Genomic DNA, 24397 nt, shown 5'->3' on the forward strand with positions numbered 1-24397 from the left:
AACTGCATAGGGAATATTCCTTTGATATCTAACAACCATTACACAAAATACCAAAAAGGAATATTAAGCCATTGAGTATGTCGGCCACCTATATGTTTAATGGATAGGTTGGTCGGCCGACCGAGTCCTCTTTGTAGTTCGATCAGCTCTTGTTTACAAGTGCGATCAAGTCGGATAAAGGATGGATGTCACTCTTAAGGACTCGGCCTACGCTCAAGCTTCACACTTGTGTAAAGAGTCTGATCCGATCGGGCCATGTGTCCAGCATGTCAGATCGGACCTCTGGTCCGATCGGCCAGAGCACTTGACGGAGACACCTGAATCATCTCTCAATGTCACTGTTACAGCTAGAGATTTCGTCGACTCTGAGAGGACTTGGGGTCTGATATGCCCAGTGGCCCGATCAGCTTGACCACTTGGTTGAACCAAACGACCTTGCTAATCCCGAGTATTGACCCCTTATTGACTTTGACCGCCACATCAATCGACCTTCTTGACTTCGACCCCGACCCAGGAACCCACCTTATTTACCGTATCAAAAGGTAAATCACGAAGTCAACTTATAGCGAACCAACAAATGGCTAGGGGTGGAAGGAGTAATATATTTGTAAATCATTATAGCAAAAAGGTAATTACGCTCATTTCAAATCTCTCACAATCTGTCCCTAGGTGATGTGAAGGGAGGTAAATTATAAGGTCAACTTATAGTTGATCACCAAGTGGCTAGGGGTGCAAGGAATTTTTCTCCGAGGACATGTGTCCATCAAAATTTGATCTTTGCTATATTGTAATAAATCTGTCACCTTCTAATTAACTGAGCCCCCAAATCATTGACTCATTAGTAGGTTGATCATATTGGGCCTTCGCCCAACTCATTGGCAGGGCCATTGACTATGAATTTTATAAGAAAATAATTAACACGTGAATAATTATTATCTAACTTTTTTCACAATTAGTAAGACTTAATTTTTTTTTTTACTATAGTGTGCTACTCTGTTTATATTGAACTAGCTACAAATTATTATTATTATTACCTAAGCTTGATCAAATACCCCTATTAAAACTCATCAATACCTACTCTCTCTTCTTCTTTTTTTGTCAAAACAAGAATACCTAGTTTGAATCCTTATTCTTCTACCAAACTTAGATCACTACTCAAGATTTTAAGTAAATTCAAACTAAATTTGAACTGCTCTTGCATATATCATATAATTATTTGAAATTCCAAATTTGATTATTTAAGTACTTCAATCTGATTTAATCATGTTAGAGGTACTCGTATATTATTAGATACTCATTGCCCTAATTGGTTGCCTCCGATACCTTTAAACAGTTGAAATCTATCACCTTAATTTCTCTGAGTTGTCTTATGAAACCATCTCCTTCCAAGAATTCAGTGACAGAGAAAAACAAATACTCACTTAAACCCACCTATGACACTCTAATGGTCTTTCCATAGTGCCCAAACCAATAATTGTTCCAAAATTATTCAAGAAGGGTCACTGATCAACATCACTGGGTGGCCCATTTGATGATTAAAAAAAAAAACTCTCTCTAACAAGATGTTTCCCCTTGTACGCACCATAACAATATTGTAAGCACAAGTAAGCAAGAGCATATGATGGCCGACAGGCATATCAGGACGCAACCACACTCCTTTACTTTGCCTTGAAGCTTAAAAAGCATGAAACCCCGACCAGCCTCTCTTTATTTTTCATCCTTTGGTTCTAACAATGGTGGTTGGGACTTAAACAGCACTTAGATGAACTTTTCTAGGTGGAAACTGAAGCAGCTCTGCGTCCACTGTTAAGATTCCAAATGATGGCCGACCAAGTTCACTAACCACATAATTAAGTACAATATGGCACCTTTTACACGGTAGCATTTTTATCATTAGAACTGCCAAGTTCAACTGTGGCATCCTATTTAAATTAGTGTGCCTTTTTATCAGACCAATCTTTTCAACGGCTATTGTGAGGCCTTTTTTTAGGTCTTGTACGTCCTTTCTTCCATCTGTTCAAGAATTGTTATCTAAGATTGAATCATCTGCTAAAACATTATTGAGATGACGATTCGTACAGTACGAACTATGACTATTTAGCATCTATTACTGTGGAACGCATTCCCATGGCTGGCATATTTCCAAATGACAGTGATGCATATATATCTTGTCACTTTCATATTAACGAAAAAAACACTTAATGGGTCTTAATTAAGACAAAAACGCTTTAGGTCATCGTCATATAAAAGAAAGGATTAAGCTTTTGACGTTAGTGTAGATCTACGTAAAAGAAAGTTAAACTAATAGGTGTAAAAGAGGATATCACGGGATTTCAGGCTGAAATCCGGAGTCCGATTATAATATTTAGCGATTGAAAAAAAAAAAAAGGATAGATAAGTGATACACTCCAAAGATTTAATTAAATAGAGTCATTACTCTGCTGTCATTTAAATATAGAACTCCAATTTCTTATAAAAGGTATGACATGTGACAAAAGCGATTTGCTGGTCCCAATCTTCTTGTCAATTCGTTTCTAGACCAACACGAAAGAATTAAATCACAGATGACTACTAGTCATTATTACAAATAGTCAAGGCTCAGGGGAGGACATGTTCGAACATGTCTAATTTTGACCCTAAAATCTCATGTGATAATATCTCATTTTTTAACCCCCGAATCATCCCAAGAAGACTTATAAAAGAGTTTGACAGTACAGTATAACGGTGGCAAAGGAATCATCATCTCTGCAACAAATGCAGATTGATCTTATCTGACTGAACAAGATTCTGTCAGGCACTCAAATTACCAACCGTATGACACAAAATATATACAGGTTGTGCTGATGTGTGTACAAAAAATTCTAACTATATATCACTTTAGTGGGCAGTTTGACATTATATCAAATGGCAGCTCGATCCGACCATGCCATTCCTGGCCGGTATCCTACCAGAAACCCCTTTTACCACCTCTACCTGCTGCTCTAATTTTTTCATTGACAGGAAGGTAAACTGTGTTGTGCATGTATCATGTGCCTCTGGTCTGTCCCTTTCTTAGTTACCTTATTCCATGTATCCCCTAGCAGACCTCACTTATTAATGTAGCAAACTTAATTTAAGTCTAGGATTTATTCTCAGGTAAAGTTGAAATATCTAAAAAACTAGAAGCAAGAAATATATACTTCAGAAGATAATAATGCAATGGGATCTAAAGGTAAAAGAGGAAATTGAATTTTTCTTACCAGTTGCAGTTCCTGATCGCTTGTCCTTGAATACTGAAGCTGTCTTTACCTTGAGGGGAGTGCAAACGAGACTGTCATTTTCTCCAACTTGAACGTATGAGTAAATGGGGTCATATGTCGTTCCACTCTTCCACTGCTCTATATAAGCAACTGAAACATCGAAGGAATTAGACAGGAAGTTGAAGCTGAAGCTGAAGCTGCAGCTGCAGCTACAAGAAGAATAAGAATTTGAGTGAGATGTGGAAACAGAGAACATTGAGGCAAACAATCAAACACAACACCTGCAGCAGCTCATGATGTGTAGGCCGATCAAAATTCAAATGGAAGATGATGTGGCGCTGGATCTGGACCGGATCAGGGCGGTTCGAGTCCTGGGCCGTGGAGCACTGGGCACGGTCTTTCTCGTCACTGCCGCCACCGGTGGCCGCCTCCCCCCGCTTTTCGCCCTCAAGGTGTTCGACAAGCGCTCCGCCACCAAGCCCCACGCCCTCCGCCGCGCCCGCTGGGAGCTCTCCCTCCTCTCCCGCCTCTCCGCCGCTCCCCGTGACCATCCCCACCCCCACCCGTTTCTCCCCTCCCTCCTTGGCTGCGTCGAGACGCCGGAACTTCTGGCTTGGGCGATCCCCTTCTGCTCCGGCGGCGACCTCCACGCTCTCCGCCGTTCCCTTTCTCCTTCCGATGAGGAGGCGTTCTCCCCGGCGGCGACCCGCTTCTACCTCTCCGAGATCGTCGTCGGCCTCACCCATCTCCACTCCATCCGCGTTGCCTACCGCGACCTCAAGCCAGAGAACATCCTCCTCCGTTCCTCCGGTCACATTATGCTCGCCGATTTCGACCTCTCCCGCCACCTCCCTCCCAGATCGATCACTGCCTCCTCCCCTCCTCCTCCACTTCCCTCCGACAACATCCGTCGTCCCATACGGAAGCTCACTCGCGTGTTCTCCCTTGGCGCCGCGGACAACCAGATCAAGCAAGCAAGATTGGCCAGAGTCTCGCCTGCTGGTCGCCGTAGGACGAGCTCCTCCTCCATTTCGCATTCCGACGCGGAAGAGCGGTCCTTCTCGTTCGTTGGGACGGAGGAATACGTGGCGCCAGAGGTGGTGCGCGGCGAAGGGCACGGCTTCGCGGTGGATTGGTGGGCGCTGGGGATCCTGGCGTACGAATTGGCGTACGGGCGGACGCCCTTCCGGGGGCGGAACCGAAAGGAGACATTCCGCAACGTGCTCACGCGGCCGCCTCTGTTCCCCGGGCGGCGGCGCACGGATCTCACCGACCTCATAGAGCGGCTCCTGGTCAAGGATCCGGAGCGGCGGCTAGGGTTCACTGGCGGTGCGGAGGAGGTGAAGGGGCACCCTTTCTTCCATGGAGTTAAATGGGAACTTCTCCCGGAGGTGGCGCGGCCTCCTTTCATGGCGCCGGTGATCGACGAGGAAGAGGAAGTGGAGCAGGAGAGGAGCAACAACGAGAGAGCAATGGGATTCGACGTGCGCGATTACTTTAAAGAGCTCCGGCAACGAGAGCCAACGGTGCCGCCGTCGAGGTCGTCGGAGTCCTTGGAAGACTTCTGACGGCGCCTCTCAATTAGTAACTTGAATATTTTTTTACCCTTTTAGGATAAGCTCAATAAATGGTTTAGCATGAATAAAACCGGAGTGCGAGGGTGAATCTGTAATTTATCATATTTCTGGACAAATAATAAAAATGACTAAAAACTAAAATAAAATTAGTTCAACTAAAAACCTCATTTATCTCGTTCTCATATCCTCCATTTTTAGTTTCTCCAGTCACATTCTAACTGTTAAAAACTAAATGATAGAGCAAAGCCAGTGTAACGGATCTTAAACAGTTGAAACTATAATTCATGATTTATTTGTCTGCTATTGATGGTTCGAACAGATAACATGTCGAACAATATACTTCATAACAGATCTCATATTATAATTATAATTATAATTATAATTATAATAATAAAATGGCAAGATGACACGGAAAGCCTGGCGGACGAAGCCAAATGGGACGGTTTAGGCGTCGACGTCCATGCAATTTTATAATTTTAGAGCGACCAAGGAGCATCACACGTTCCTTTCCCGTTCCTCCCTTGCGTTCTATTACTATCCCGGCCCCGATGCGATAGGAGGCCCCGCGCGCATTTCAGAGGAGAATTATTGTCACTGTTATTGATTCGATTGAGATAAGGATCAAGTCACAAGCAGATCGACATAAGCAGGTCGGATAAGGGTTGAGTGATCTCTAGTCAGGCGCTTCCTTATCGAGTCGGCTCATATCAGATCGGTAGCTAACCGAATCAACAAATGATCGAGCCGCCTTTGAATCAAGCAACGAGAATCAGAAATTGTCTATTGTCAACCTCGCGTGGAGAAGGATGGCTACTTAAGGTATGCCTATCCTTGGCGAGGATTACTGAAACGGTGATTGCCCCCGTCTATGTACGGAGCTCTCCCACGACCATCGTATGAGCAAGAAGACTATAAACACAAATGAAGTAACTAACTAGTCCAAAATAGAATTGCGAACCTGTACCCGTCTACCCGGACACTCTTTGCGGTGCACTCCGTGCACTCTTATTCACGTCCTCATTGTGTTCAAATCACTCCCTCACTCACCCATCCACCCACCTGACTCTCCTTCGGACTCAGTTCGGATCGGATCACAATGTATGCAACCCCGCCCTTAGGTCCGCAAACCTGACTCTGAATCCTAGGTCGAGTCGGACTGACACGGCTCCGCCGAGTCTTATTTCCCCACATTTGACGTGCATGGGCCAGGCGAATAATTAAATGAAGATAACAAAGAGGCGAAGGCGAAGGCCAAGTTGTGGCTCTGTAACATGTTACTTGCGTACCTCATAATAAGTCGCTCCGGCTATGGGTACGGTGCGGAGATTGCCAGCGCGAGCCGGCTACCATGGCAGCTTCTTCATCGCACGTTTTGTTTGTTGCGTTGTGGTGGCGCGGCATTGCAGTGTTGGTTACGGCGAAGCAAGGGGTGGTGGAAGATGAAGTGGACATGGTAGCACACCAACCAACCGCCGTCGCATGGCTTGTTTCATAACATCCCTATCGCCCGCCTTGTTTTTTCCTGCCACAAGCAAGGAAGAGTGTGATGCATTTCAAAGGTCGAGCACCAGTACATTAATCCTCTGCAACAGCAGCAGCTGCTGCTTGGCCTCTTCCTTCGTCCTTTAACAAGTTCGCCCTTGCCATTGTTTGAATGTTAATGGAATCTCTGTAAAAAGCAACTACTCTTCATTAAGTTCTTCCACCCCCAGTAAAAATCATTCTGTTTTGAGGTCATCGCATCCTGCAGAACACTGAATTTGTTATTAATTAAACTCGCACATTGATTTCCCACAGCAACAACAGTGTCATTGGGTCATTTTCAAAAAGCATGGGCATGATCACCCCCTACAGTACAGCTACAACCATCTGAACATTTCTGAAACAGCTATTCACTGCTGCCACTTTGGACATTTTGCAGAAGAGTGTTCAGACACAGAAAATTGTAACGAACAGACTAAAGCATGAAATATCTTCATGTAACCCCCTGTTTGCATTCACTTAAATAAAAATTCTCATACAGCAAATCCTATCTTTCAAAGATGTCAGTTGATCGATGTTGAGGGCTTACCGGTCTCGTTATAGACTCTTCCCAGCATAGCAGAAGGCCAAAGTTACAAATGGAGATTATCCAAATAGTGGACGATTGCGTGAGCCGAGCAATGTGCCAGATCATGATGGGAGCGTGCAATTGGGAGAAAGAAATTGAGAAGCTTAAACATATACAATTATGCATTTCATAGACTCACGGGAGTCTCGGAAATTGTTGTCATATGATCTAAAGATCTCGAGTTTAAGTCTTAGAAAATATTTCTTATAAAGAAAGAAAAAACTACATATAAAAGATTCTTTCCCAACATTCCATATTAACTGGAGTTTGTACACCGGACTATTGTTTTATAGATTCACAAGAGTATATAGTTTGATAGCTCGGACCATTTTTCTTGTATGATCCAACCAGAATAAACAAGAAAATAACTTTTACAAGAAAACTTTTATGGCTTGCTGGTTTAAAATTATGGGCAAATCCAAAGAGAGTGAAATATCACTGTAACCAATTTCACTTCACAGAGAATCTGTCCCTAATTTTCCTGTATATTAGTAGGTTTCATGAGCGTGGCTTGTTATCCTGTTGTAATTTACAATAGCTATCTATTTTCTGACTGCTAACCCTCGAGAACAAAAATGGCAACTTACCAAGTTGGCGAAATCTTTGGAAGTATTCACTATCGTCCTAGGTTCAAAGCCCACCTTCACCAAAAGGGGAGCATGCTTCAAACTCTTGAGAACACTTTTAGTTAAACTTAACCATTTACTTTCTTAAGCATTTTCTAGTTAACATTATGATTTTTACCTGTCTTAACATGGGTGGAACTGAGAAGAAACAAAAGGAATTGGATGAAAATGAAATGAAATATGGTGTTTATTTAAAAGGAAGATGAGACGAGAGACTTAATTGCTTCCAAATCCTCCATTTTATTTCCATGCATATAAGGTAGAAGTAGAGGGAAAGAAAATTTGGGTCTAACAAGCACAACAGCATGATAATAATAACTTCAAATCATCAACAACAACAACAAACAAACCTTATCTCACTGAGTGGGGGCAACTATAGGTTCCTTTTACGTCATTGAATTCTATCTTCTACTATATCATCATCTATGCTTAAATAAATTTTATCTTATTTTATTATTACTCACCAAGTCTTTTTTTTGTCTTCCTCGTACTCTTTTAATATGCATGTTTGTCATAGTTTCACATCGCCTAATTGGAGTATTTATTAGTCGTCTAAGTACATGTCCGTACCCTCTTAAACATATCTCTCGGAGTTTTCTATCAATCTGGACTCGCTTCAATATACAAATTCTTACACAGCTAAACCACCCCATAAAGATGTGACTTGACCATATAAGGGATTTACTAATCCAATATAGATTCTACCAAGAAAAGACAATATGACAGGAGACGATGAATCTTCACCCAAACAGGGAAAAAATAATCCAGTGAGCTGAGCAATAATGATGAGACATATGATGGCATGAGGATGCAAGTATGTGATTGGCAGAAGCAATCAAGACTCAAGAGGCTTAGCTATTTATATATACATTAAACAGATTGACAAGGGTATATATTTTGATCCCTTGGACCAGCTTTCTTGTATGACCCAGCCAAAATAAATTGTGAAGGAAAAGTTTTGTGGTTTGCTGGTGTAAATTATGGATTTCCAATGGGAATGGCCTGTTCTCTTTGTGAAAACCTATTTATCTTTACAGAGAAAATCTCTCTCATATTTGCTTGTGGAGTAGGTTTCAGGAATGCACACTACCTTGATCAACTTATGCAACAACTATATTCTCTAACGAACCCTTAAGACTGCCCCATTTAGTTAGTCATTGTATGATTTTCTACTTGAGAAATTTCTAATTCGCATATGATTCTAATTTTGTGATTATTTGGGTAGAAATGAGAAGCAAAGTTTCAAACAACATATGTAGGTGGTATGCAATCAATCCATTGGATAAATGCATAAGCAGTAAGCAAGAACATATGCAATTGGTTCTAAGAATGTTACAAAATATTTATATTTGTAAAATTAACTACCATACACGTACCAAATTTCATCTATCAACACATCTGATTCATGCTTCCATATATATATATATATATATACGCCAATCAACAATGTAAAATACAAGAAATATGATAATCAATATGAATTTGCATTTAAAATAGATCATATAGAAGTATTATACATATCTAAAGTGTTTATTACTCACAAAACAAATGTTTTAACACTTTTACAAGCAACGAATTAGAGTCTAATAATATTTCAAATCAATTAACTACATTCTAAATCGGTTCAAATGAACTAAATAAGATTTTTTTTTTTTAACTGGGCATGTAGATTGCAGATGTCATATGTTGTTGCTATGCAGTACTGTTCAAAACATAGGCAGTTGCATATGCACTATGCAGCATATGTGGGGGAGTTCTCAAAACCATGATGAGAACAAAGGAAAGAAATAAGAGAAAATTAAAATGAAATCCATGTTTCCTTAGAGGAAGAGAAGAACGAAGGTAATTCCCAACAAGTTCTCCATTTTATTCCGCATAAATTGGCGAGAAATGAAGGAAAGAAAATTTGGCTCTAATAATAATCTACAAACCCAGCTTAAATGTGATTCTACTTACTCCCGTTTGATTCTTTCAAAGAAAGTAGGATAAGAAAAAATTACTGGAAATAAGATAAATTAATTCCATTCTTTTTTGCCACTTCTAAACTACTTCCTTTCCCCCCTAGTTCAATGCCTCCAAATTGACATAGCATGAGAGTGGAACTAAAGAATGAGTAAGGAGCACAGTGATAATATACGCACGCAATACATTGACGACTAAAGTGGAGCTTCAACATAATACTTGTCAACAGAAGGGGGCACATAATGATAAGAGCACCAAAAATATATGAAAAACTCACTGATCTCGGAAGCATAGGTCTAAAAACTTATTCCAAGCAAATTAACTTATACCAGCTTCAGATGAAACCATTGTACAAATTCATTATTAAAGGTAAAATGATATGCAATTACAAAAGCTAAAGCATAGCATCCAAAGGTACAGATTGAGGAATTTCAAGTTTCGCATCTTGCAGAACTTGCGAGAGTTATATCAAAATATGGGAACCCCTATAAATTATTCAACCTTGAACTCCAAACTGTTCCATCTCTTCTTAGGAACAAAAGACGAGATCCAAGACGAAGCATTTACCAGGAAAGGGTGGGCAGCAGATTTCCGTCACATCACTCGTAATCGGCATCAGCAGCAGCGGCTTCCTGCTGCTGGAGACGCTCGAGGGCCTTCTGGTGGGCCCAAGTCTCGAGGGTGAGGTCGGGCTTCGCGTTGAGGCCGACGCCGAGGATGACGATGGTGAGGAAGGAGGTGATGTAGCAGGGGAGCTCCCAGTCCTCCCACTTCCTCGATTCCCCCGGGGGCAGCGGCGGCCGGTTGAAGAGGTAACCCTTGGGGCGTTCCTCGGTCCCGGGGCTCGTCCACCGACTACCGCCTTCCCCGCTGCCGCCCCTCGTGAGAACGGCCCTCCTCAGCCGGCCGCGTACCATCCCAGCCGCCGCGGCGATCGCCTTGGATGGAAGAGGAGCCATCAGATTCAGGGCGTCTCGTGAGTGCCTTCAATCGTCGACACTGAACTACTTCAAACACGCAGCCTTTTGATGGGCCGGCACAAAGGCCTGGTACTAAATGGCGATTGGACCGGCACAAAGGAATGACGCCCAAATAATATTTCATAATTTTTAACATAATTTTACTATCTAATATCTATGGCCATTTAATGAAATTCAGAATAAAATTAACTTAATATATTTTTTTAAAAAAAAATAATTTTAAAACTTATTAGTAAATAGTTTAGATTGACGACATTAGAAAATATATATTTCTCATCTTCTTAATTAAGATCAAGATATTTAAGATCAAATTTAATATTTGTTCTTATCCATTTAATATCTAATATAAAAAATTAATTAATTTTTTATAAAGAGTTTGTTACAATAGCTTATTATTGAAGGTTCTCAAACGTCGATACACTATTAAGTCGTTACACTATTAAATGGATCTAACGTTAGTTCTGGGACATTAATTTTTTATTCATATTCATATATTATATTACACCTGCAACACGTATGCACGGTAACTAATATAGAGTTCACAAAGTACGATAGACAAATTATAAGTCATGTTTTTTACCCCTTAAATTAAATGTAATTATCCAAATGTGACAGGAAAAAGGAATTTTAGAAAGAATTGATGGTGTCAGTATATCAGGCCTTCTTCAAAGTTGAATTTATATCAATCATCATACAGAGTACTCCAGCCACTCCGAAGGAGGCTGCCTAATTTGATGGTCACTTGAATTTACTCATCAGACTTTCGATAATGCATGAAATCGCATGCTAGTATCATCCTTGTAGTCTTGTTGGTGAATAAATTGTCAGACATAATGTTATATCCCATAGTAGTCATCTCTACGATAGTTGGATGTTGTACCATCTCCGGCCAAGTGATCGCCATCAGAACCTCCCTGGAGAATTGGTCATCTTCCTCTGTGTCATAGAAAATTTTGAGTTAAAAATCTATCAACGCAAGGATAACATATCACCTTTTACCAACACATTGTCAATGTGTTATCAAAAGAGTGCACCAAATTGCCAATTGTGTTATCGACAGGATAAACCAAATCTACTAGAAGTCTAAAACAAAGCGGTTAGAATTTCCATTTGCGCATGCAAATAATTGAACTTCCATTCCAGATTACCTATGAATTGGGAGGATGCATTCAAAGTGTATGTGATCTAAACATGTTTCGTTCTGATAAAAGTTTGGAGGGCTGAGTGATTAAGTAAAATGCACTACCGTTTTTGCTATCAGACATGTTATCAAGCTTCGCGATTGCTTCAACCAGTGATTGCTCATGTTCCTGTAGAAATGCCATGAACACACAAGTCGAAGTACAAGTGGCACAAAGAAACTAAAATTTATTTGTAGTAAGTCCTCTTTACTTTAAGAAGTTTCTTTGCCTTCTCAATCTCTTGATGATCTGGAGGACTAATGTCAAGAATTCTCTCCACCTGCAAGTCAGAGAACAGTGAAACAGTGCATTAGACACTCACTTGTTTAGCAGTTCGACATATTTAATGTTCACCTACATCCTTGACAATAACTTTTATATCTAGTATTTTAATGTTTTCGAAACCCTTTCTCCCGAGCCAATTTTGCGATGGCATGTACTCTTTCACCCTTTCTTTGATATTCTTCCCCTGCCGGCACCGTTGAGGCTTGACTTTTTACCAGGTCAACGGTAGTCTCCTGGTTTGTACTTACCAAGCTCACTATCAACCCATCTTACATCCTCAGGAGCAATCTGCCTAGAAAAGAAAGTTTAAACTGACTGAAGACTGCTGAAAGCAGCCAAATGAATGAAAATTTCCCTTGTGTTTACTTTAGTGAAATGAATATAAGATTTTTCATTGTTCTTTTTTATTTCAGTTGCGACCTTTAGTTTAATATTGCAGGAAGTTGTTGAAAAAAAACAAAAATTAGTGTGAGAAGCTTGAACAAAATTAGTTTCAGTTGCGACCTTTTTTATTTCCCTTGTGTGAGGCTTGACTTGTTCAGTTACACAAATTAGTGTTTAAGTACGGATCAACCATATTTTCACAAATAGTAAAAAACCAAGGGATTGCAAGATTTGAAAATATGAAGACAAGGGTCAAACTTTTAATATGTTATCAGCATTCCATTGCTCTGAAAATACTGGTTTTGTGCATAACAAAGGAAATGGAGAAAGTTGACCTTAAGATAAAAGTTATCGGACCATTTTACCATGTAAACCCTGATAATGGCATGACATTAGCACATTGGTTATTTGCTGCTCTTTCAGAAAAATAGTAGATGCATACTACTCAGTGAATAAACCTCATGAGTTTTGTAGTCAGTTATAACAGCTTCATAGAAGTTATTGTCATCAGGCCATCTTGTCATTACTTTCTGTCCAACCAATGAAACATTTGCTGCAACATCAGCAGATTCAGCTGCTATATTCTTAACTCGATCAATTCCAATTGAACCAGGAGGATTCTGCAGGAAAATTTATTCAATAGCAAGAAAATAGTAACAGGAAAACTATCTCCACCAACATGAATCCACGAGCTATTAACTCACAGGTTTAGTCTTCTTGCCCCTGGCCCCTGCCATATTTCCTTGTTTTGCAGTTGATGCTAATGTATGTAGTGAAATAGCACCTGGTTGTGGGTGCAGCACAGGGAGAGATCCTCCCATAGATAAAGCAACTACCGAGTTTGATGTCTTTTTCCTTTTTTGAGAAGCTGAAAGAGTGGGGCTGGGAATCAATATCAAGCACAGTTTGAGCACTATTCACTAAGCTAGATTGCACTCCACCAGCCTGTCTCCACTCCCTAACAATGCATCAGGCTTTTTGGTTAACTAGTGGATAACCCATGCATCGTGCAAAATTACATTAATATTATAGCTATTACATTTTAAGCAATGTATGACAGGTCTTTTGTACTGATTTTAATTAATGCATATACATAAATAATAAAGATCATTCTAGAAGTTAGTGAAAATGATAATACAATATTTGAGCTAAAGTTCAAATATTGGCCATAAAATATGACAAATACATAAATATAAACGAAGATTTACTTAGATCAACCAAAAAGACTAATTATATTTACAATATGCTATTATACATGCAAGAACAAATATATATAAGAAACAAATTGAATCTATAAGAACTGAAATCAACAAAGTTTGGGCATGCTACTAAGGCTTCTTACAAGTATATAGTCTTATTTATAATTATATATGCATTAATAAATGAATTATAAATATACAAATATGCCGTAGAATTTAATTAGTATTCGAGTAAATTAGATATTGATTACTTAACATCCATACGTCCATAAATTATTTGTTTTAACACTACTCCATTGTATTCTTCCAAGTGAAATAAAAACAAAAATACAGATACAAAAATATAAAGATAACATGATTTTCTCAACAATAATTTACATAATGTAAGTTTAAAAACTTTGTAGGAAAATGAAACGTGAGCCATGATAGCTATATGACAATATTAGTTATATAATTGATTGGATAAAATGAGACAAATGACAGTATATGGCATTGTCGACACTGAGAAGATAGATGGATTCTCCATATTCTGAGAAAATAAAATCCAAATACAGAGAAGAAATAAGATACGACAATTAATTAATAATTTGAAGGTTAGAAATCAACTGAAAGTTGTCAATTGCATCACCTACAGCTGTCCTTTCTCTTATAATTGATGTGTGCAGCGTATGTACTTAGTGCAAACGATTAATGGTGACAGTATTATAGGAAATATTGAGCACATATGAAAGTTCACTATGGTACTGAAAATTTATAATGGAGCCAAAATGCATAGTTGGAACTAACTCACTAGGATATTTGTTGAATCTGATTTAGTATATATAAATATCCATCTACAAGTAATTAGGTGATATTACGCCAAAGTTGGACCATAAACCCACAATCAAAGGGTAGGATGGAGTATTGAACAGTTCCGTAGGAATATGGTTGTGACCCCATATTGAAGCAGCACCAAACTGAGACAAGCTTATACAGAGAATTGATATTGAAATTGATGAAGTGCAGTGATAATTGTCTCACATAAAGAAAGAATGATCTCGCACAGAGATTAATCAAACTGGAATTTTATTGACTAAAATATTCTAATACATTGAATCACTATTATAGACCCAACCCTTAATAAACTAAAAGAAAATAATGCAAATCGGGAAATACAAGTGTCTCATTAAACTCTTATCAAATTAAAAGATATTCTTACTAAACTAGAAGATACCAATCTTCTTGACATCAAAATAACCAATCACCAACACTACCTGATACGATCGCCATGCCACATCATCAGCCCATGGTGCCACATAAGAAGAACATCATTTATACATATTCAAAAAGAACCAAGAAAGCATAACACTTGTATTGCAATGCATAAAATAAGGAAGTTGGTTGTAACTTCCATTGATAACTACCACCTATTTATATCTATATATAGTACTTGGGGCTAATAAGGAGTTTATCTCTAAGAAATTGCTAGTTGTCTCCGTATTAGGAGGTTTGCCCACTCCATAAGGACAAATGTAGTGTATGAATTTTACATGATATCAGTGAGATACATATTTGTTTTCCTTAAAATAAATTATCTCTAACACTACCACTTCCTCCTAAAGAGGAGATCTTGCCAAAATAAAATCTAAATTTTCTTTGCTTGCATTATTAGGGGTTTGAAAATCATGGTGACATCTCATTGCATACAGACCTAAAACTTTGTCAAGCTTTTTAACTGATATTCCTCTACAATCAATAAGTTCGAGAAAATCAGTGTGAACTTTTTTGAAGACATACCTTATATGCTTGACACTATTGTCAGCATTAACTCTCCGTGGTAGTTCTCTGTGTTCCTCATAGTTAATCTCAGTTCTTTCCTCAATTCAGTAATCAGACTTTCCTTCTCCTGCAGAAACATATTTGTTTATTTCAACCTTAAGGACTATATGTTAACAAAAAAAAAAAAACTGATTACATATGTCTTGATGGATGCCCAAGTAATAGCGTCTGAGTGGGCCTTAAACCCTGAAGAACAGAGCAGTAGGCTTCTTGCCCAAGTTCATGAATTAGGATCTCCATATCATTCTGTACTCTAGAGTGAGGAAGGGCACCAATGGTAGATTTTCCACCAGCAGCCACAGGTTGTGCAGCTGCGCCGCGATTTTGAAGATATGGTCGAAGATCTTCATCAGTTCCTGCAGTGTGTATGAAATAATGAGATTACACTAGAAGACTGAAAATGATGAGTGATGGCTCAAGAGAAACAGTTGACGGTCGCCAGATATTCTAACAAATTAACACTCTTAAGAAATATTTAATATGATATTTCCAATGTCAAAAAGGAAATTAAAATCATCAATTGCATCTTCAAATGGAAGCAGATAATGTGCAATGTTCCCTCATTTTTATTCATTAGCCAACATAGTAAACATTAAACGCGGGATAATAAGGAAAAAAAAATAGGTGGTGCAAAGAAAGGATTAAAATGTCAGTAATGGTGTTGGTTTAGAAATTAGCCCAGAACGCATAAAAATAACTCAGAATATCTTATAAGTAAGAATTTATAGATATGCACGGATGAGTGTCTTTGTATTGGATGAGAATATCAATTCTTGTGGCATACAAGTGAGATCAATACAATACATCCCCATAGTAAACATTGCTTGAGGACATTTGGTAAATTTATAATAGATCGATTCGCATGTGTATCAATAAATCTTGGCTGACAACTATAAGTAGAACTAGCACAATTGTAACTGAAACAAGTATAGGAATAAGATATGGATATAAGTAGCTCCTGGAGCTTTCATTTTATTATACACCATATGATATATCAGAGGCATAGAGGAAGGTTGTTATCATTGAATAGTTATTACATAGCTGTTATATTTCTGCATTCTTCTGTATAGTATTGTAATAAATAAGACTTTAATTGACCCAAATTATAAGTTTATTCAGAAATTATTTCTAATTTGGTCTACTTTAGGTTCAGATTGGGTTTGAATGACTTAAATTGGGTTCCCTAAGCTTTACATTCGCCTCACACGACACATGAGGATTCTAACAAACAATTTTGCATATAAGGATGTAAATGAACCAAACGGTTCGCGAGCTATTCGGAGCTCAATTCAGTAAAAAGCTCGTTTGAGTTCGTTCGTTTAGCTTATCGAGCCGAGCTCGATTTCGAGCTCGACAGTTTTATCGAGCCAAGCTCGAGCTTAAGGATATTCGGCTCGTAAGCTAACTAACATGTTCGTTTATAGGCTCGCGAGCTCGGGCTCGAGCTCGACTCGTTTAAAGGGCTCAAGCTCGGCTCGTTTAAAGGGCTCGAGAACATGTTCATTTATAGGCTCGTGAACTCGGGCTCGAGCTCGACTCGTTTAAAGGGCTCGAGAACATGTTCGCTTATAAGCTCGTGAACTCGGGCTCAAGCTCGGCTTGATTAAAGGGCTTGCGAACATGTTCAATGATGTGTTGAGTTTGGAAGTTTAATGTAGTAGTTTGGAATGTTCAATGATGTGTTGAGTTTATATTATTTTAGTTGTTAAATTTATTGAATATTTATTCAAATAAGTTTTTGAGCTCGCTTAACAAGCCTGCAAAACAAGCCTTAAAACGAGCTCTAAAACGAGCCTGAAAACAAGCTCGAGCTCGCTTAACGAGTTAGGCTTATTACTATGATAATCGAGCCAATAACGAGCCGAGCTTGAACTATTCGCGAGCTTAGTAATTCCAAAACGAGCCGATCTCGAGCCTTGTGATAAAAGTTCGATTTAAGCTCGAGCCAAGCTCGAGCCCGAATATAACTTAAACGAGCCGAGCTCGAGCTTAATACTGTTCAACTCGGTTCGACTCGTTTCCATCCCTATTTGCATACATGAAAGTAAGTGGAGGGCTAACGGCCAATGGAGTTTGAATTTACTATAAAAAAATTATGAGAAAGTATTTCACATGCCAAGAAAGATGAAACAAAAATGCTCCTTTTGCAGAGCAATTAAGTATAGGCCACTTAGTTGAGATGATATTGACATATTAAAAAGCAAGAACTCGATTCTACAGTCGAAATTGTTTAATCAATTAGAGAGAAAGATGTAAGGGATAAAGTGGGTGAAAAACAAAAACTCATTATTAAATAAATAAAAAAATATTTGATTTGAATATTACTAGCAATTTAACCTTCCATAAAACTCAATAAAATTATAAGAAGATCTATAGATGATCCCAAACATTTGGGACAAAGATAGCTTGTTGAGGATTGATACGGCGAATAAGGTAGGATCCCTGAATCTGGGGTCGAAGTCAAGAAAGTTGGCCGATATGGTAGTCAGAGTCAAGGAGGGGTCTATTGGTACCCCAAGGTTGTTTTGATGTGATCAAACAAGTTAGGTTAGGTCCTATTGTGTTTAACCTTATGTCTAAGTGTACAGGAACTTAGAAGCACAGGGCGTCAAGCAAAAGACGCAGCTAGCGAGAAGGACGACACAGGAGAGAGGAGCTGCGGAAGAGTACGCGGGCGGAAGAGAAGGAGGCGCGCGGCGTTTCCGAGAGACGAGAAGCCAGAAGCGGAAGCTTGCTCGAGAAGGTCGGAAGTTGGGTTCAGGTGAGCCCTATTCCAGATGACTGAGATCACCCAAGCAAGAGGAATCGGAGCAAAAGACCCGGACTAAGGCGAGCGAAATCAGAGCGGAAGGCCCGGACTGAAAAAGCCAACATGGTTGACTTTCTAGGTCCGAGCGCCCGGAACTAAAGTTTATCCGGATCGCGTTTGACCGTGATCTGTTGCGAAGGGGATAAAATTTTATCCCCCTCCAAGCGCCTGGAACCTCTGGAACCTTTCCAGACGCCCCGAGCAAGGCTATATAAGCAGCTTTGCTCCCGAAGCTTTAGAACGACAAGAAAGATCGATACAACACTTGTACACACTTCATTTTCTGTTTAGCTTTCTGTTTCTAAGCTTTCACTCTTTTAAAGAGACTTCTCCGCCTGAAGGAGAATTGTTAGTACATCTTTTCGTCTTGGATTAACAACCTCCCCAGTTGTAACCAAGTAAATCCACTGAGTTTTTGCCTTTTAGTTTCTTAATTATTTTTATATACAAGTGTTCTTTTAATCAAATAAAGGTTGTTTTGTTTGATTTGTGTAGGGGTTTTTCCCCCCCCCCCCCCCCCCCCTCTAGCCGGCCGCCAAGGATCCTAACAGGGTCAACACTAGGGGCTATCACGGTCATGTGGCTCGGGCTCAACTGACTAGTCAAGCCGATTGAACCTTTTGTCCAATCAAATCCCAAGTCTCCCAGCTCGATGGAATCCTAAGTCGTCCTAGTTCTAGTCAGAACCGAGTCCTCTCATTCTGACTGAATATACTAGACGAATGGCTATGTCGGACTCTTTGTTCGAGTTGAGTCCTCAAAGAGGCCAAGTTCTCAAGATGGTCATCATTCCTTAGCTAACCCGACCCATCTAAGAACGAGGTCTGACCGGACATTATAGGGGATTCAACCGGCCTACCATCAAAGCATATTAATGGTCCATCAGCCCAATGGCCTAATATTCCTTTTTGGCGTTTTGTATAACCGTTGTCAGAGAATCAAGGGAATATGCCCTGGGTAATCTGTACGGCGAAAGCTTATACCCTACAAAATACAAAAATGGTGGGTCTATTTTAGAAAAGACTTTGGTGTATCAGATTGGTTGGTTTTTATTTCGGAAATGCATTCATATTCGTGTAGAGAGAAAACAACAATATATAAGGGGTCTTCACCTACAGGCACAGGTAAGCTCCGCTATCAGAGTTCAATGTTCATCATCTCTATTCTTCATTTATTCCTTCACCCTTTGTCTGACTTAAGCGTAGGAGTGCCTACGTCGGGACCCCTCCCTAGCCCTATCACTGACATTTTCTTCTTCTAGTTCTTCTTTTTGACTTGCAGACTCGATTACGACACCAGGTCCCTCTTGCTCGGAGTCTTCTCGCGGTTGACCTTGACGCCACCTAACCAACGCTTCATCTTCCCCAATTTTAGACAGAATCAAATTTAACGCCGTCTATAGGAAGATGGCGTGTTGGCTAGGTAGCGTCAAGGTTAACGGCAAGAAGACTCTGAGCAAGAGGGACCTGGTGCCACGATCGAGCCTGCGTGTCAAAGAGAAGAACTAGAAGAAGAAAACGTAAGTGACCGGACCAGGGAGGGGTCCCTGGCACAGGTACTCCGATGTTCAAGTTAGACAAAGGGCGAAGGAATAAATAAAGAACAAAAATGATGAACAGTGAACTCTGATAGTTGAGCTTACCTGCGCTTGTAGGTAGAGACCTCTTATATACTGTTGTTTTCTCTCTGTTCGAATATCAATGCATTTCCGAAATAAGACCAACCAATTTGACACACCACAGTCTTTCCTAAAATAGACCCACCATTTCTGTGCGTTGAAGGGTAGAAGTTTCCGTCGTACTAATTGTTCAGGGCATATTCCTTTGATTCTCTTACAACAGTTAAACAAAACGCTAAAAATGAATACTAGGTAGCTGGGCTGATGGACCATTAATACGCTTTGATGGTAGGCCGGCCGAGTCTCCTATAACGTCCGATCGGACCTCATTCTCGAACGGGATCGGGTCGGCTAAGGAATGATGACCATCTTAAGAAGTCGGCCTCTTTGAGGACTCGACACCTACTTAGACAAGGAATTCGGCCGAGTCGTTCACCTAGTATATTCGGTTAGAGGACTCGGTTCTGACTAGGACTGGAACGGCTCGGGATTTCATCGAGCCAGGGGACTCGGGATCCGATCGGACAAAGGGTGCAATCGGCTGGACTATACGATCGAGCCACATGACCGGCTTCTTGACTTCGACCCGATGCCACCTTATTCGCCGTATCAAGGATAATGATGAGGATGATTGCGAAAGCTCCTTTTCAGCCACAAGAGAGTTACGAGAGTTTATCTAAAAATTGATGAAATGCTTGACGAGGATAGTGTTGATCCAGATGACTGCGAGATATGACAATATTTCCAAGCAACAAAGTTCCTTTATAGCAGCTACAGAGCCATGTGAGAGAATTTTATCAAAAAATTGCTGAAATTGAACACTTTAGCTCGAACTCCCTATCCCAGTGAAAGGTTTTGAAGCCATTTTACTCCAAACCTACAGCTAGCTACTTCATCTCGTTTACAGGAATCCACGCTCTAAACCCCAAACAACCGGACCGACTTCTAATTTCGAAACGAGACGAGCAAATGCGACTCACCGCTGCTATCCCACACCGACGAAGATCCGAATAAACGGACCTTTCCAAATCACCGAAATCACTGTCAAGAAGAGTAACAGGTAGAAAAACCAGTCCGTCTCAGGCGAATGCTCCGGCTGATCGCCACCAAAAGCGAATCGATCCAGCACCGGGAATGCGGATTCGAGCAATCGCCGGCGTCGACCGGAGAGGAAGGCGAGAATGCCGAGAGGAGTTTGGAATCGCCGAATCGATCGAGCCCGAGAGCGCAGGACCCGAAAGCAAAACCCTCTCGCGGCGTCGAAATCGCTTGGTTGAGATCCGGAAAAGGATCTGAAGCGAAAGGGAGACGTCGAGATAGGCGAGTGTGTTTTTTGAACGGGCATTAAAGCCGCCGCCACTCGCGACAGTGCCATAGAACGAGGATTAGGTTGACAATCCCAAAGGTCGCGACGTTGATTCGCGTCAGTTTCCGTTATCATCAATTCGAACAATAATAGAAATATAACACTAAATAATGACCAAAAAGATATTTGGAAAAAAAAAATTGTATATGAGAACACGCAATTTTTTTTCTTCTGATTACTCCTTTCTAATATATGCTTTTCTTTTCAGCGAAGGAAGGAAGGAAGGAAGGCCTTTTGGCTTTTGCTGTGCACTATTGTAATAATGTTCATCCCGTGGTCCTGCAAGGGACCACTAGCTCACAAGATCCACTGCAGAATCCTCAACCTTTACATTAAATACTTACTTCCCAAATAGGGTTCCATCCCTTTCCATCCATGACTATTCAAACGCAGTTTATGGCCTCAATAATTCCCCAAAAAGCATTTCTGAATATTAATGGCTAATCATTCAGCAGCTCTAAATCAATGCAAAAAAAAATCGTTTTTGATGTAAGCCTTTTGTTCTCATTCGGACAAAGACATGCCGCTGTACTTTGATTAAGAACCAAGACACATCAGCCCACACGGGAAAAATGAAAGTTATCCAAAAGGGACAAGTTCCTTTCTCCATTATTATTTTACAGCTTGCCGGTCGAATATTAGCTTGTAATCATCATCGAGTTCATGGAATTGACAATGTGGTTTGGGAAGAGCACTCTTCAGTACATCTAAAGACTTACAGATTCTTCATAAAAACACAGATATATCTACATGGATCTTTTCTATTTTTCTACTTCTCAAGCTGATGGGTGATGATGATGATGATCTTGCTTCTGCTTGCCAGATGAACAGGTGCAGCTCGACCTGCTCTCGGAAAGTGTCTGCATCATCAAAAATAAATAAGGATTTATATGTTCGACTGGCAATCAATCGGTTCGGACATGAATACCTGAACTTGTTCTTGGAGATCTTTGATGTAGCTGATGGCCAGACCTAACATGTCTGCAGTGTTGGTTTGCTGCCAGTAAAAGAAGATGGGTTTGATGAGAGCCGTAAGAAATTAGCATTTAAAGTGTTGTTTAATTTAATGGAGTAAATAATAATTACCGTATCCATGTTTGGGACTAGTTCCTGCAGCTTCTTTATTCTTTCACTGATTCTTGTTCTCCTCACCTGAAAAATAGAAATTAAAGATGAACAATTTTTTTGTTGTTCAATGATTTTTGTTATCGGATTGGAAGGAAGATTGTGTTATCAGATTGAGTACTCTCTCGGCTATGCTTCGGGGATGAGTCGCGCAACCTCGCTTGGCTCGGATCTTAAATGGGCCTGAGTCCTGGAAGTGCAAGTAGTTCTCCACGGCGGCCATTTCCGGCGAGGGCTTCGGCGGCAAGCTGAACTGATGGGGCAGAGTCGGCGCGTGATTCCTCGCCTCGAGCTCTGTTGGATTGAGATTATCGTCGATCGTGCTCTTTCCCCGCGAAAAGTTCTCCCAATTATTGCTCGACGGGAATCGCGGTATGTATCCGCTGCTGTCGTCGGAGCTGCTCCCGGCGATGACGACCTCGGAGATGTTTTGGATTGAAGAGAAGCTGATTTGATTCTTTGATATGTTTGGATATCCTTGAAATACGAAGATTTTTTGGATTGCTTGCGATTATAAAGGACGGAATCCAGAATTTCTGACAGGGAGCAGCAAAAAAGGAGGAATTTTTGTACCAGCATTCGCGTTGAGATGAGAGAGAACTCCGGCGGGGGAACTTCTGTGCCTTACGAGATTTGATGAGCCGGAGGCGGCGGCGCCGCCGTTCTTAGTTTGCTCCATCACCCTCGCGAGCTGCTGCTGCTGCTGCTGCTGCTGGTGATTTTGCTGCGAAGCAGGGGAGAAAAGTGCTCCACTCCGCTCCGCCGACGCCAGCGTAGTGAACTGAGGGAGGAGCGGCTGGGCTGCGGCCGCGCCACCTCGTCCGGGGGGCACGTCGTCGCGGATCTGGATATCCTCGGCTAAAAATCTACAGAACATGGCGGCGCTTGTTGCTGTCTCGGGACACGGGGGGGAGCTCACCGGGAGGAAATCCTCGCGGATTTCTCCGAGCAGGGAGCTCGGAGCCGATCGGTAGCGGAGGAGGCCGCCGGAGCTCATCGGGTGCTCCTGAGGGTGGTTTCCGGCGAACAGAATGGAGCTTAGATCCTTCGACGCCGGCATCGACGGCGATCCATACATCACTATACACTCCAAAAATCCAATCTTTATCCCGAATCCTCGATCCAAAACCACAAAACAACGCCCACCTCTGCGAATCAATCTAACAAAGTGAAGAATAAAACAGAACAGAACTTCATATATAACTCGAGATCAAGAAAGAAAAAAAACTTTTCTTTCACGGCCGGTCTCCTCCTCCACCTCCACTTCCTAAGACTCCAAGGAACTCCACTCGTTCTCTAGGACCACCGTGAAAAATAATCTAAAAAAAAAGTGCTTCCGATCTAATCTTGATTGGCCTCAAGCGTCGTCTCCACGAGCGAGGAAGAGTGCTCACGGACAATTACAAGTCGCTGAGGTGGCACGATCACGCGCCCCCTAGCCGTAGTTCTCGGCGTGGTCTTCCATCCTGGTGGCCCCTATTGGCGTCCAATAGAGACGGATATTTCTGTGTTCCGTGCCTTCGCCAACACACGTTATCGACCCTCGCCATCATCGATATGATTAACATGTCCCTGCGGCGTCGTAGTACTAAAAGATACCGACTACGTGGAAGCTACTGATTGGAATTTACTATTTTTGCTAAGTGTTCGTTGGATTTTGTTTACTTTTTGTGGCATCCGACCGAGTCCTGAGGTCAATCTACCCAAGCTGATGTATGATATTCACTTCGACTCGCCCCATAAATACTACCAACCTTGTGATTGAGCTACGCGATGCCACAGTGTTGGGCCCACGGGCCAGAATAGTGCGTGGTAGGATTTGGGGTAATCGTCTATCATAAACTACAGAATCTGTATGGGTAGCCTAATGAATATGTGAGTCAACTGTGGTACCTTGGTGATGAATAATTGCACAATTAAGATGATGTTCATCTCCAATTAATGATCAAATCAACGAGATTAACTTAATCAAAATAAATGATGCATTAAATTTTGCCTAAATACGTGCCAATATTTAACACCGTAATTGGATGTACGTGCAAACGTATATTGCATCTTAACTCTCACATTTGCGTGTTCTATATGCCTTAATTATGTTTAAGTATATGCAATTAAAGT

At 40.8% G+C, this 24397-nt stretch overlaps 3 protein-coding genes and 1 pseudogene across 3 annotated transcripts; 1 reads left to right on the forward strand and 3 right to left on the reverse strand.

Moving 5' to 3' along the window:
- The first annotated feature begins 3140 nt into the window (after window positions 1–3140).
- On the forward strand, window positions 3141–4978 carry LOC122008102 (serine/threonine-protein kinase UCN-like). The gene has a single exon (XM_042563705.1). It carries the CDS (start codon window positions 3533–3535, stop codon window positions 4805–4807), a length of 1275 nt encoding a protein of 424 aa, XP_042419639.1. The 5' UTR covers window positions 3141–3532; the 3' UTR covers window positions 4808–4978.
- Window positions 4979–9847: 4869 nt separating this feature from the next.
- On the reverse strand, window positions 9848–10525 carry LOC122011365. The gene has a single exon (XM_042567748.1). It carries the CDS (start codon window positions 10471–10473, stop codon window positions 10114–10116), a length of 360 nt encoding a protein of 119 aa, XP_042423682.1. The 5' UTR covers window positions 10474–10525; the 3' UTR covers window positions 9848–10113.
- A 630-nt stretch (window positions 10526–11155) lies between these two features.
- LOC122010625 lies at window positions 11156–21163 on the reverse strand (annotated as a pseudogene).
- A 755-nt stretch (window positions 21164–21918) lies between these two features.
- Window positions 21919–23652, reverse strand: LOC122008104 (transcription factor bHLH130-like). Its single transcript, XM_042563706.1, has 6 exons — window positions 23508–23652; window positions 22853–23427; window positions 22401–22756; window positions 22241–22306; window positions 22083–22151; window positions 21919–22014 (listed from the first exon to the last, which is right to left on the reverse strand). The coding sequence occupies exons 2-6, from the start codon at window positions 23355–23357 to the stop codon at window positions 21931–21933; spliced, it is 1080 nt and encodes a 359-aa protein (XP_042419640.1). The 5' UTR covers window positions 23358–23427; window positions 23508–23652; the 3' UTR covers window positions 21919–21930.
- Window positions 23653–24397: the final 745 nt, after the last annotated feature.

This window comes from Zingiber officinale, chromosome 8A, assembly GCF_018446385.1.
Source record: "Zingiber officinale cultivar Zhangliang chromosome 8A, Zo_v1.1, whole genome shotgun sequence".
Lineage (NCBI taxonomy): Eukaryota > Viridiplantae > Streptophyta > Magnoliopsida > Zingiberales > Zingiberaceae > Zingiber > Zingiber officinale.

Coding starts and splice junctions, on each gene's coding strand:
- LOC122008102 (XM_042563705.1), top strand. CDS start 3,533: ATGATGTGTAGGCCGATCAAAATTCAAATGGAAGATGATGTGGCGCTG.
- LOC122011365 (XM_042567748.1), bottom strand. CDS start 10,473: ATGGCTCCTCTTCCATCCAAGGCGATCGCCGCGGCGGCTGGGATGGTA.
- LOC122008104 (XM_042563706.1), bottom strand. CDS start 23,357: ATGTATGGATCGCCGTCGATGCCGGCGTCGAAGGATCTAAGCTCCATT. Junction 22,307..22,400: donor CCCGAAGCATAGCCGAGAGA/GTACTCAATCTG, acceptor TCTATTTTTCAG/GTGAGGAGAACAAGAATCAG. Junction 22,015..22,082: donor ATCTCCAAGAACAAGTTCAG/GTATTCATGTCC, acceptor TTGATGATGCAG/ACACTTTCCGAGAGCAGGTC.